The sequence below is a fragment of the Aquarana catesbeiana genome, linkage group LG08 (assembly GCF_042186555.1).
Source record: "Aquarana catesbeiana isolate 2022-GZ linkage group LG08, ASM4218655v1, whole genome shotgun sequence".
Classification (NCBI taxonomy): Eukaryota; Metazoa; Chordata; class Amphibia; order Anura; family Ranidae; genus Aquarana; species Aquarana catesbeiana.
The window spans coordinates 88,242,687-88,256,347 of record NC_133331.1 but is presented as its reverse complement, the minus strand read 5'-3'; the positions used below and the strand labels follow the sequence as shown (position 1 = coordinate 88,256,347).

General features: G+C 37.1%; 1 protein-coding gene across 3 annotated transcripts in view; it reads right to left on the bottom strand.

Moving 5' to 3' along the window:
- Positions 1-13,661, bottom strand: part of COL17A1 (collagen type XVII alpha 1 chain) — a 77,102-nt gene that overhangs the window by 55,150 nt on the left and 8,291 nt on the right. For all 3 annotated transcript variants that reach the window (XM_073596096.1, XM_073596098.1, XM_073596097.1), the window contains exons 2-11: positions 8,525-8,590; positions 7,342-7,392; positions 7,043-7,150; positions 5,948-6,091; positions 5,783-5,830; positions 5,503-5,538; positions 4,470-4,517; positions 3,932-4,075; positions 3,693-3,851; positions 3,506-3,577 (exon numbers count right to left, since the gene is read on the bottom strand). In XM_073596096.1, coding sequence (XP_073452197.1) covers positions 3,506-3,577; positions 3,693-3,851; positions 3,932-4,075; positions 4,470-4,517; positions 5,503-5,538; positions 5,783-5,830; positions 5,948-6,091; positions 7,043-7,150; positions 7,342-7,392; positions 8,525-8,579 — 865 coding nt within the window. In that variant the 5' untranslated portion in view covers positions 8,580-8,590. The remainder of the gene's footprint in view (positions 1-3,505; positions 3,578-3,692; positions 3,852-3,931; positions 4,076-4,469; positions 4,518-5,502; positions 5,539-5,782; positions 5,831-5,947; positions 6,092-7,042; positions 7,151-7,341; positions 7,393-8,524; positions 8,591-13,661) is intronic.

Below are 13,661 nucleotides of genomic sequence, written 5' to 3'. Positions count from 1 at the left end.
TGGTAGTGGCATCTATGCTCTGGAGATTCTAGATGTGCCCCTTACATCATATGGCAACAAGAGGAATCTCAATCCTCTCTCTATAATTTCAATAATGTCATATTAATGCAAATCTGACAGGTAGTGTAGGATTCCCTAATAATGACAATGGCAGGTGGATCTGGCAATTTAAAAGCCAGGTCTTTCCCATCACAGTCCCCAAGAGGCACATGAAGCTGAGGGTGATTCCTCTAAAGACATCTAAAAAAACTGAAAGTTTTGTGTGAACTGACTAGAGAAATGCTAAGATCACTAAATATAAATACAGTGCCTTGAAAAAGTATTCATACATTTTGTCACATTACAACCAAAAACGTAAATGTGTTTTATTGGGATTTTATGTGATAGACCAACACAAAGTGCCACATAATTGTGAAGTGGAAGGAAAATGTTAAATGGTTTTCAACATTTTTTACAAATAAATATCTGAAAAGTGTGGCGCGCATTTGTATTCAGTCCCCTTTACTCTGATACCCCTAACTAAAATCTAGTTGAACCAATTGCTGAAGGCAATTGGTAAATAGAGTCCACCTGTGTGTGATTTAATCTCAGTATAAATACAGCTTTTCTGTGAAGCCCTCAGAGGTTTGTTAGCAAACCTTAGTGAACAAACAGCACCATGAAGGCCAAGGAACACTCCAGACTGTTCAGGGATAAAGTTGTGGAGAAGTTTAAAGCAGGGTTAGGATATATAAAAACATCCCAAGCTTTGAACATCTCACGGAGCACTGTTTAATCCATCACTCAAAAATGAAAAGAGTATGGCACAACTGCAAACCTACCAAGACATGGCCGTCCACCTAAACTGACAGGCCAGGCAAGGAAAGCATTAATCAGAGAAGCAGCCAAGAGGCTCATGGTAACTCTGGAGGAGCTGCAGAGATCCACAGCTCAGGTGGAAGAATCTGTCAACAGAACTATTAGTCGAGCACTCCACAAATCTGGCCTTTATGGAAGAGTGACAAGAAGAAAGCCATTGTTGACAGAAAGCCATACGAAGTCCCATTTTCAGTTTTCGAGAAGCCATGTGGGGGACACAGCAAACATGTGGAAGAAGATGAGACCAAAATTGAACTTTTTGGCCTAAAAGCAAAATGTTATGTGTGGCGGAAAACTAACTCTGCATATCACCCTGAACACATCATCCCCACTGTGAAACATGGTGGTGGCAGCATCATGTTGTGGGGATGCTTTTCTTCAGCAGGGACAAGGAAGCTGATCAGAGCTGTAATTGAAGCGAAAGGTGGTTCTACAAAGTATTGACTCAGGGGGGTTGAATACAAATGCACACCACACTTTTCACATATTTATTTGTAAAAAATGTTGAAAACCATTTATCATTTTCCTTCCACTTCACAATTATGTGCCACTTTGTGTTGGTCTATCACATAAATTCCCAATAAAATACACTTAAGTTTTTGGTTGTAACATGACAAAATGTGGAAAATTTCAAGGGGTATGAATACATTGTATACTATATAGCATACATTGTATAATTATAGGTGAATCTTGACTTGGTCCTGCCCCCCAGAACTCAATATTGGTCATAGAGGCTGCCTATCATAGCATAGGACAAATAAAGAGACTGGGGAGATGGGAAGTTATGGGATCAAACTCAATTTATGCAGGAAAAGTTAAGATTTGTATTGACGTATGTTGCCTATATCTCTGGATCTGCTGATCAGTCTGCTGAAGTTAGTCTCTGTTTATAATGTTTTTACCACATGTTCAGTTTAAATTACTTCTGCTCATTCAAAGTTTATTTTTGCAAAGCCATTTTATAAGATTTGAAAGAACCCTGGCAGTAAATAATTTTGGGAGAAAAAGCACTAAAAACCAAACTGAAAGATTTGAAGAAATGAAGAGAGGTAGCTGGGAGGAAATTTACTTACTGGAAAACATATAGAACTATACCTATGTACCCGCTGGCTGTTTTTTTTACGTTATGAACGCAAAATCTAAAACTCAAAGTGCAATTTCTGCTTTTCACTTTTTAAAATATATTTCAAGGTTCTTGATTTTATATTATTATTATTATTATTATTATTATTATTATAATTATATTAAAAAAATATTATTATTGTTATATATTTAACCACTTGACCTCCAGAAGATTTACCCCCCTTCATGACCAGGCCATTTTTTGCGATACGGCTCTGCGTTACATTAATTGACATTTGTGCGGTTCTGCGACACTGTACCCAAATAAAATGTATGTCTTTTTTCCCACAAATAGAGCTTTCTTTTGGTGGTATTTGATCACCTCTGCAGTTTTTATTTTTTGCTCTATAAACAAAGAAAGACTGACAATTTTGAAAAAATAAGCAATATTTTTTACTTTCTGCTACAAACCACATCCAATAAAAAATTTGAAAAAAACAAACAAATTTCTTTATCAATTTAGGCCAATATGTATTCTGCTACATATTTTTGGCAAATAAAATTCCAATAAGCATATATTGATTGGTTTGCGTAAAAGTTATAGCATCTACAAACTATGGGATATTTTTATTTTATTTTTACAGTTTTTTTACTAGTAATGGCGGTGATCAGCGACTTATAGCGGGGTTGAGATATTGCGGCGGACAGATGGACACTATTTGACACTTTGACACTTTTTGAGGATAAGTGACACTAATACAGTGATCAGTGCTAAAAAATATGCACTGTTACTGTACTAATGACACTGGCTAGGAAGGGGTTAACATCAGGGATGATCAAAGGGTTAACTGTGTTCCTAGCCTGTGTTTTAATGTACTGTGGGAGGTGCTTTTACTAGGGGAAGGCATAGATCCATGCCCCTGCTTTGCAGGAACACAGGATCCATGCCTTCCCTACTGACAGAACAGCGGTCTGCCTTGTTTACATGCAAACAACCGTTCTTCCTCTGTACCGAAGGATCAGCGGCAAGTTATATGGTCAGCAAGTGGTTAAACACATTTCTTATTTATTCCCCTAAAATGAAACAAACTGAAGTAAAATAAGCCATTCATGTGAAAGCTCCATCTATGTCTGGTGCATGAACTATTGAAAGATTATGGTATAGAGTTTTTTTTTTTTCATTTTTTTTTCTCAGCCACATATTCACACAAGCTGTATTCGTTAGGTGGTTTAGTTTGATTTTATTTATTTTATTATTGGCACTTGGTGCTTGTATTTTCTTTTTGAAAGCTCCATCTATGTCTGGTGCATGAACTATTGAAAGATTATGGTATAGAGTTTTTTTTATTTTTCTGTTTTTTTTCTCAGCCACATATTCACACAAGCTGTATTCGTTAGGTGGTTTAGTTTGATTTTATTTATTTTATTATTGGCACTTGGTGCTTGTATTTTCTTTTTCTTACTCAGGTTGGCGCACACCCCTGTGTGGGCCACACCGCCTGCTACTGTGTATTTTTTTCTCTTGTATCATCATCGAAAATTCAAATAAAGAGATTTATTTAAAAAGAAAAAGTAAGCCATTTACCTGCAGAGGAGGAGGAAAGTCCTGAATGTAAGGTAGGAGAGCTGGGGGCCAGATTGTTGGGAATTCCAAATACTAAATAGAAAAATTATAAAGAGACATTGTAAAAACAAAAAACAAAAGCCATAGGCGTAGATTGGTCAGCCATTTGTAGAACTGTCAACCATTTTTTTTCCTTTTATAAATCTACCTGATCCTGAGGATTGGGCATTCATCATAGAAGGCCCATAGGCCATGCCACTCATGTTGTTGTGGTAGCCACCCATAGATGACCCTGCAGGAAGCGTGGAGGTCCACATGTATGATGGGAGTGCCGAATCTAAGATGGCGGTGTCATATGACCCTGAAACTGTATGAAGGAACCACTGATTAGAATCAGTAAATGTCATGATGGTCAAAGGCATGCACAGTGCTGTCTCAGGCCCTCACCTGACTGAGAGCTTTCTGTTACCATCTTCGTCTCCACAGCGGCTTTCTTAGGGATGGGAAGGGTATTGGTTGGGGATCTGCTGGGGCTGACACTGGTGGAGCGGCCGCCCTTCAGCAGTTTCTTCACGTCGTCGAGTTCTGTCCCTGGAGGAAGAGGAGACATAAACAAATCAGTTTAATCACCTACAAAAAGGTGGACATTCCATAATATAGTGTGACCAATTGCTAATAAAGCTGCCCAAATATAAATCTTTACAAATTGCAGTTATACAGATTTTTGTTTGTTTCATTCCAGGACAGGTATTAGAAACACTTGTCTATTTCATTTGCCTGTGGGTATATCATTTATATTTGTCAGCACATAAAAAGCTCTATACTAGTTTAAATTTTTTTCTCTAAATCCTAAATTTCACAAAGAAGAAATGTCAAAGAAATAAAACTCCTTAGAAAGAAGATATCTCAAAAATTCCATAACATATAAATGATTGCTTTTTCTATGTCAGTGATAGAAAAATGACAAATAGACATAAACACTCACATCTTGTGGAGGGTGATGCACTCTGCAGCCGAGTGCGGATTTCAGTTTCTGTAAAATCACACAATAATAAAATTATTTTGAAAAGTGTAAAAGACAAAAAGCAAAAAATTTACTTGCTTTGGATATACTTTATTTATATATATATATATATATATATATATATATATATATATATATATATATATATATATATATATATATATATATATATATATATATATATATATATATATATAAGTGATTATGATTATTCTTTACTATAAAAACCCTAAAGGACCAATAAGTAACACCAAGTAACAAATGTATATGTAAATCCACATGGATGTATAAAAAAATAAAATATTATATAATACATTTATTATATATCTATTTTTCAAACTAAAAAATAAGATTCTGTATAAAGAGCTTATAATAACTATAAAAAATATGGACATATTCAGCCAAAGTAGATAGGATACTCTTTTATCAGACCATTAATTTTAACAAAAATCTTCCCATATGATTATATATATGTTTAACATATTTTATGTGTGTTATTTTCCTGTAGAATTATCCCTTGTGTATACATCCAAAAGCCCAGAGACTGCCATTTGTATGTGATGTCAGCAACCCCAGCAGTCTCAGAGCCATCACTTAGTGACACTCTATAATGTTCCCCTTTGCTTCTTTTGTGGTTATTTAGGGAGGTGAAAAAAGGGGCAGAGGCAGAAAAAGAAGCAGTGCACAGACAGTAATTAGACGCTCCAGAAGAAGAGACAGTTATGATGTGCAAGAAGGAAAGGGCTGTGCTAGGGAGATGACTAGTCAATTGAATAAAACGTAAATTGTAAATGTTAACACATCTTTTCTTTTGGGTAAATACTTTCTAGATTATTTCAGGCTGAACTGCTTATGACTGAATTTGCATCCCTTACAATGGATGTAGATGTTGTTTGACTGACATGGTTAACCAACCATCACTGTACAAAGACTGAAGGTAGATTATATTACATGATCTCGTTGGCTTCCTTGCATGTCCTAATCACGTACTCACCTCTGCTCTGAGTTCGCCCTCTAGTGGCAGAAGATGCTGTTAAAAGAAAACAAAAATATTATAAAGAATAAATTATTTTGATTAGTTACCCAGGGCATGGAACCCTACTTTTTGGAGTTAATTCACTATTGATGCAAATATTTTAGGAGAACCATGACCAGCATAAGGCCACATGGGCCACTTGGGCCTAAAAATAACCATTTAAAATCCTTTATTTTCAACTCACTATACATCTCGGTCAAGTATTTGAAATGATTTTGAATTACAAAGCTAAACATACCCATTTCTTTTCTTGTGTATTCCGGTGAAGAATTCCCACTGGAACTTCCTACAGTTGAAAATAAATATATATTGTGATTCATTTAACTGGCAGATCCAAATAGGAAAATTGAACTGTCTGAAATGTACATAGTTTAGTCTACTGGAAATCTGGAATAGCCCTTACCTTCATAACCCGCTTGGCGAGAACTGGAGATGTAAGCCTTCCTATCGAAAGTGGAGTTTGGTGATACTGAGAGGGTAGAAGTGGGGGACTGGGCGTATCTTGATCCCGAGGTGCTAATATTAACTTTTGAGCTGCCACTTGTAGCTGGATTAGGATATGTTTTGTTAGTATTGTAGACAAATTGGAACATTGCATTGAAATAAATCACTTTTCATATTTTGTTTATTTTCCTTTCTATTCTTAAATAGAATTATTTCCTTCTTATAATTCTTTATGTCATTTTTTAAACATAACCAATTAACATATGTGTACATTATGCTAGGACAGTTATTGTGTCCTAATATATATATTGGATGTGCTGTGATCGTGTAACTACAGAAGCTGCAGCTGTTTTCGTTGTCAAGAGTGAAGTACCATTTAAAGCCCATAGGGGGATTCAAAGGCATTTTTTTTTAGAATGCCTGCACCATCTACTGGACAAATTAGAGAATGTCACCCCATGCATTGTATTTCTTAATCATTTGGGAATACAAATAAAAAAAGACCTTGTCAATATGCAGATTGTCATATAAATGTATCTTTAGCCAAATTTTACAGATTTCTGCTTCTGTCTATGTATATGCACTTGACATATTAATGCAACCTTTTTCCTTGTCTTGGTGACAAATGTGAATAGGACTAAAAACTCATAGAAAATCTAAAACAGTATATTTGCCACTCAAACATGAGATATGGGAAATATTCCAATGGGGACACCTGTTCTAGTGACAACTAAGCAGAGACATTCCCTCGCTTTAGGGGTATTTCTACTGACTTCCTGTTGTGTTTTAGGGACAGTAAGTAATGGGAAAACCCCCCAACGGAAATAGGGGTTCCAACTCATCTCTAACCCGAACTCTGAACACCCTCTTTTGTACTCCAGTGAGATGCAAGGTGGAGAAATGACCGCCCGCAACTCACTGGAGTCCGAAAATTTGGGAGTTCGGTGTTCAGGTTAGAGATGAGTTTGGAAGACACCCAAGCTGATCTCTACTTACAATGTGTAATATATTTAATAATATCAAATATTAAAAATATGAAAGCCACAATACATACCTGATGTGACGTAACTAGAGCTGCTTTGTACCAGGGTCTTCTTTTCCACACCACCACCACCACCTCCCACCTGGTATGAGATTTTGGAACCACTAGTGTTTGCTCCTTCTGTTACAATACAATGATGAAAGAACTTTCACAACCCCATTCACAACCCATAATCATTTATAGTCACAAAGTCACAAACTACTATGTTGTATAAAAAGAAAATGCAGTTAAACTAGTATACATAAACACTAGAGAATTTATATGTAACATGTAACACTCACTACGTTCACAATGCTAACATGATGACTTACTTGGTGGTAGTGATACTAGTCTTGATGAAGTTGTTAATGTTTCTGAATAGGCTGAAAAACAATAAGATGATTTTAAATAGCAAATTTATTTACAACAACCTCTCACTTTTCCCTGACATGAATAGAGCAGTTTTATCTATACTCTAACTTCATTGCAATATACACACATAATACCAGAATGTATTATAGAACCTATTGTTGATATCACAGTTTTTTTTTTTTTAAGAAGAAGACGTATATAATTACCATGTAGTGTCCCAATTTAAAGCCCAATCAACCCCTCTTATTTTATAACTGTAATGCAGTCAGGCTGCATATACAATGAGGAATTAGCTTTTTACTGTTTCTTTTAAATCAGCTATGTCCTGCATCAGGTGTTATAACAGATAATTAACATCTCTGCTCAGAGAGTAAAGCTGGCCATAGGCAGATCAAAATTTGGCTAGTTCAGCAGGGACCAGAACATTTTTGATTAGTGTGTGGTTATCCCTGCTCACCAGAAGGTGATCACTTTATCGACTCCTGTTGAAGGGACATGCTGGAAATGGCTGCAGCTGCTGATCAGTGTATTCTGACAGCTTTGAGTCCTGTTGTTGGAATGCAGTCTCCTGACGGAGGGATTCCTCCAGCCACCTCACTTATGTGGATGGAGTAATCTTTTCAAATGTTTTCCTCCTTCAGCCCACTGGTTGAATGAATAGAAGTGGCTGTGGTCTGTGGCCAGCTTTAGAGTGATGTTAATTAGAGCAGTGTTCAGTGGGGCATGTCAAACCACTGGAAAGAATGTGTATGATAGCCATGGTCCAACTATCCTATATGTTGACAGCATAAGAATTTTTTTTTTAACCATTGCTACAGCAGTAGAGGCAGTGGAGCTGGGGTATCATTTTGCTTTTATTGCTACAGCACTTAGTAAAAAAGCGACTGTATAACAGTCAGGCTGCATATTGTTGTATATGTGGCCTGACTATCATTCTGCATTAAATTAAGAGAGGGTTGGAAAATTAAAACTTAACATTGACCTACTTGGTCCTGGAGTGCGGTAAGAAAAGATGCTTCTCTATTCATGTATAAATGCTTATGTAAAATTTTCACTACAAGATAACATACTGATGATTGTATTTGGATATTGACAAGAAATAAAGCAAAAAAAAAAACTAAAACGATATTAAACATATCTTACCTCTTCCTGCTGAGTCCCCACCTTCCCGATAACTTTTCTTACTTAAAATATCCATTCCATAGTCACCTGGCAAGAAATGCAGACATTTAGTCACAACATTCTGTCTGTGTCTGTTATACTCCATGTTTTCTAATGATCGGATCAAAATCTGAAAACAGTATTGTTCTCTGAACCTTTCTAAATTTCTAAAATGCCTTAAATTGATTTACAAGCTTTTGCAATAGGGCAATGAGGCTAAAGCAGTCAAAATGCACAAAATACAGTGGCCTATAGCAGATAATTAGATTCATGTTTACTAGAACCAGGTTTTAGAATGAAAATGTGTGACTAGTTGCACTTTTTTTTTTAAATAAGCTCGACAAGCAAAAGGTAATAAAAAAACATTCAGTAGCAAGTTAATGGCAAACATGGTATGTTCTGTTAAGGCCGTGTTTTGTGTAGTTGCAGACTTGTATTGGAATTGGATCATTGGCTAACATCAATTAATAAGAGTTCTGTGCTTCCTGGATTCTGCTCGGGTAATAATTGTGCTGTGGAAGTCAGTGTCCTTGGTTTTAGTGCTCAATGACTGAAAAATTCTTGTTTTACATCTGAAAATATGCTTTGGAGTTTCTAATAGTTGCTTACAAACAAAATTGAAAATGTAAAAAAGTATGTCTATAGTGGATCTCCCCTGTTTTTATGTTCCAGACAGGCAGACAACAATAAAAGCTTGACAGAGCTTACATTTTTAAAATATTTTTCTTGTAGAATAAGAATAATCTTGTAGAATAAGAAAGGATAATGACACTGAGGTGTACTGTATGTCATTTTTTTTTTGTGGTTGTTTTGTGTATGTGTTGGAGGATGTACCACCATGCTCTTTAAGGCTTCATACACACAACCGTACATTATTTGGAGACTGCGGAATTACTCTTCTGGAACCTGCAGCATACAGCAACCCATTGAGATGAATTAGAAGACACGGCTGAATGAGGTTATGCGCAGGGGTTGTGTAAAGCACCCGCATATGCACAGACTTTCTGTGCCCAAAGCATATGTCCATAAGCAAGCAAGTGTTTTTTGCTTCCACACATAACCATATACAGTCACATCTGCTAATTCATCTCAATGGTTTTCTGTGCTCGGTAGCTGCAGGTCCTGGGAGAGTGATGCTGTATGGCCACTGTAAGCCATGAGCATGAAGCCTTATTGGTAAATTTACCTGTATTATTATACATCAGTAAACCTACAGAGAGCATATGATACTGATTAAATATTCTATAGGTTTTATTTACTAAAGCTTGAGAGTGCAAAATCATGTTCACTACTGCATAGAAACCAATCAGCTTCTAACCTTGTTCAAGTAAGCTTTGGCAATTAAACCTGGAGGCTGATTATTTTATATGCAGAAGTGAGCCTGATTTTGCATTCTCCAGCTTTAGTAAATAAACTCCTATGCCACTATGCCTATCTACACCATGTTATATTGCAAGGATCTTTGCAAAAAATCTTTTGGAAATTTAATAAAAACGATTGGTCCTATTGGAGAGACCCTCCCTCACTTCCTGTTCCAGAGACTTCAGGAAGCTTTTGCAACACATATCTGGATAGCAAATAAAACCCAACAGAGGTTCTAAAGTTTCTGATCTCTATTAAAAATATATAGTATTCCATGGGCACTCAAGCCAGTATGATGCAAGGTGACTGTTTAAATCAGCTCACCAGAAAAGAGTCTTTATGAAATACAATTTGCCCCAACCCTTGCTTTTGACACTACATGTAAATGTGACGAAAAATATAAGTAGTATGCCCCGTACACACGGTCGGATTTTCCGACGGAAAATGTGTGATAGGACCTTGTTGTCGGAAATTCCGACCGTGTGTAGGCTCCATCACACATTTTCCATCGGATTTTCCGACACACAAAGTTTGAGAGCAGGCTATAAAATTTTCCGACAACAAAATTCGTTGTCGGAAATTCCGATTGTGTGTACACAAATCCGACGGACAAAGTGTCACGCATGCCCAGAATAAATAAAGAGATGAAAGCTATTGGCCACTGCCCCGTTTATAGTCCCGACGTACATGTTTTACGTCACCGCGTTTAGAACGATCGGATTTTCCGACAACTTTGTGTGACCGTGTGTATGCAAGACAAGTTTGAGCCAACATCCGTCGGAAAAAATCCTAGGATTTTGTTGTCAGAATGTCCGAACAAAGTCCGACTGTGTGTACGGGGCATTAGTGTGGGAATTTGAAGAATATACTGAATGTTATTATTACAAATATTAAACTCATATGGCTGTTATAATACAAGATTTTTCACGATAGTGTCCCTTTAAGTCATAATCATATAGTTACCATACTTATAACACAGATATTGATTTCATCTGGAATATTAAACATTTCTTGCACAACAACAAACAATTTCTTACCACTATGGATCATCTCTGATCATAAACCAGCTTATAGACTAATGTAGACTATTCACTTAAATTAAAATATCCATCATGTAATAAATATTGGACGTTCAAGCAAAAGGAAGAATGCTTAAGGCCCCTTTTACATGGGGCGAACTCCATTTTGATCAGCAGGGGATCAGCGAACAGAGCAGAGCGGGCAGATGACAGGACCATGTCCACTCAGTTTGGGCAGAATCGACATGAACAGAGCATGCTCTACCCTATAGGTGGCTGGGTGCAAACGGGCTCCACTGTCCATATACCCCCAACTGCCCTCTGATACATCTAGATGGAGGAAGATAGATCCCCTTCAGATCAGAGGTAGGTGTGTGTAAATGGACACTAGTCTATTTACACCCGCCGGTCCATACGGGTGAATATACCATTCAATCAGGTCCACCTAAAAAACTGAAAGGTGGACCTGATTGGATTGCCTGTGTGAAAGGGGCCTAACAATGAACGGTTGCCTTTATTTTCTAAAATGGCTTAGGCCCCTTTTACATGGCAAGGTTAGTACGGCCACTGGATTCCTGTGACAAGAATCTGAATATTCTTGCCATTGGAATGACTGGGTAATGAGATCAGCATATAGTCACACAGAGCGGTTAGCTGCGGATAGGGACAGATGTCCCATCCTGGACACAGTCAGATGCATCCAGGCTTAGATGCATCATGTCCTAAACCACAGCTAACTGCTCTGCGTGTGGCTATATAACAGCAGCGGCCGCTGTCAGCCTGCCATTGGTTTAAATGGACTCACTCCTAATCTGCATACTTGTTTTGAGTAAATGATTTAGACCGTAATCACACAAGGCACAGTTGCCTTGTACTGTGCCAAATACGATTGCCCTTCCTTCCCCACTGTCCAGTGCTCACATCACGTTGGATCCAAGCATGGTTCTTGCCCACACATTGTTTTAGGCCTGAGCATGCTTACATTATCTGTACCTTTACTACTGAGGGGACACAAATTAAAAACTAATCTGTTCCAGTGTTTGAAGTCCATGCTTGAGCATGGTTGAAAATAACACAGATCTGAATACAATTGATAAGCGCCCCAGTTCACCTCTTTCAAGTGGGTCATGGCACAGTATGCTGAACTGTGGCCAAAGCTATCCTAGTAGTCAGACAAACTGAACTTTGGGGCTCAAATCTGCTAAGGCTCAGCATATGCAGCCGATTGTGAGTACACCTTTGAAAGTAGAAAGTGAATACATTAAAACAACATAAAGGCCAGAGAACAGATGTTTTCAGATGTCATCAGTGGCAGCCTCCATGTTTCCTTTTACAAGTTTACTTTAAATACAGGCAAATGTTTGAATGTATAAAGCAAAATCCTAGAAAAAGATGATGTATTTTTCCCAAGCGGTCAACTGTTATTTAGGTTTCTTGAAATAACAGTCTTTGTGGTACATTTTAATATTATACAGGGTTAATAAAGTTTTTTTGGTAGAGGATAGGCCTTAGTTATGTAGGAAGTAAACATTTGTTACAATGCAGACTGAATACATGTTGGAATACAATGTTCATATGTATTTTGTGCAACAACTGCATCAGCCTGTAGATAGCAGTGTTTAGATTGCCGCTGCATCTATTGTTAAACTCTATGTCTTTTCTCAGTATAATAAAGTTTCTTTTTCCTGTCTGCAGTTAAGCAGCAAAGCCCATGTGGACTATGCACTGTATGCATAAAGCTATATACAGAATTTCTAGCAATAAGAAAACCCATTTAAAGCACCAAACTTTGGGCTGCAAATAATCTTATAAATTAGATGTATACTTCCAGAAAAAAATCTGAAAACTCTACCTAAAACATTCCTCCAAGTTTATCATAGGATAAAGATACAATGTATGGAGCCATGTAGAAACTAATAACCAATGATCATTGTTCTGACTGGTCTAGTTAAATTTGTTTAGTTGTTCAGGTTCCCTTCACTTTGCACATAATCATTGTTCTTTAAACCCCTTATGACAATGGGAAGTAAAACCTTAAAGAGGTATACATCTCTGACAGCAAGCTCCACTTCATGTCTGCTATCCTAATTCCAAAACCTGTTCTGTTAAGCTTGATTCATTGCTATGTCAGATGGCTCTAATTATTCCCACTGTAAGATGATCTGCAAAATTCAGAATTTTGCCTGGAGAAGCAATAAAGGAATTTGCACATCCAGCAATAGCGTTACACAAATGAAATACACACGTTACTGATTCAGTACATTGTGAGCAGGCTTAAATGGGATTAGTCAGTCCTTGAACCCTCATTAGGTGCTTCTATTGCACCAGTTCAACTCCACTGCAAGTGATACTGCCCTGGAGCTAGTGTGCAGCCCAAAAGATGGGCAGCGCTGCTAAAGCTGGAGGCTGCACACAGTTTATTAAGAACACAATATGCCAACTAAAAAATGTAAATGAAAGTTGTAACAAATTCTATATTTTTGGTTAAGTGACAATCAATGTTTTTTTTTTTGTTAAGGTCTGTGATTTTTTTTTTCCAGTGGGAGAACCTAGGAGGAAATAGTTTGAGTGTTTGTAAAGAATGGGGTGTTATAAATGTTCCTAAATGTTCCCATTAAAGACATCATCAAAGTCAAAACAAGATATCTTGCAGCTTTACACACAGAAGCATGCTGCCTTTGACATTACACTCAATCCTATTATTTTTAGACTGTTCCATGTGCATTTAACACACATAG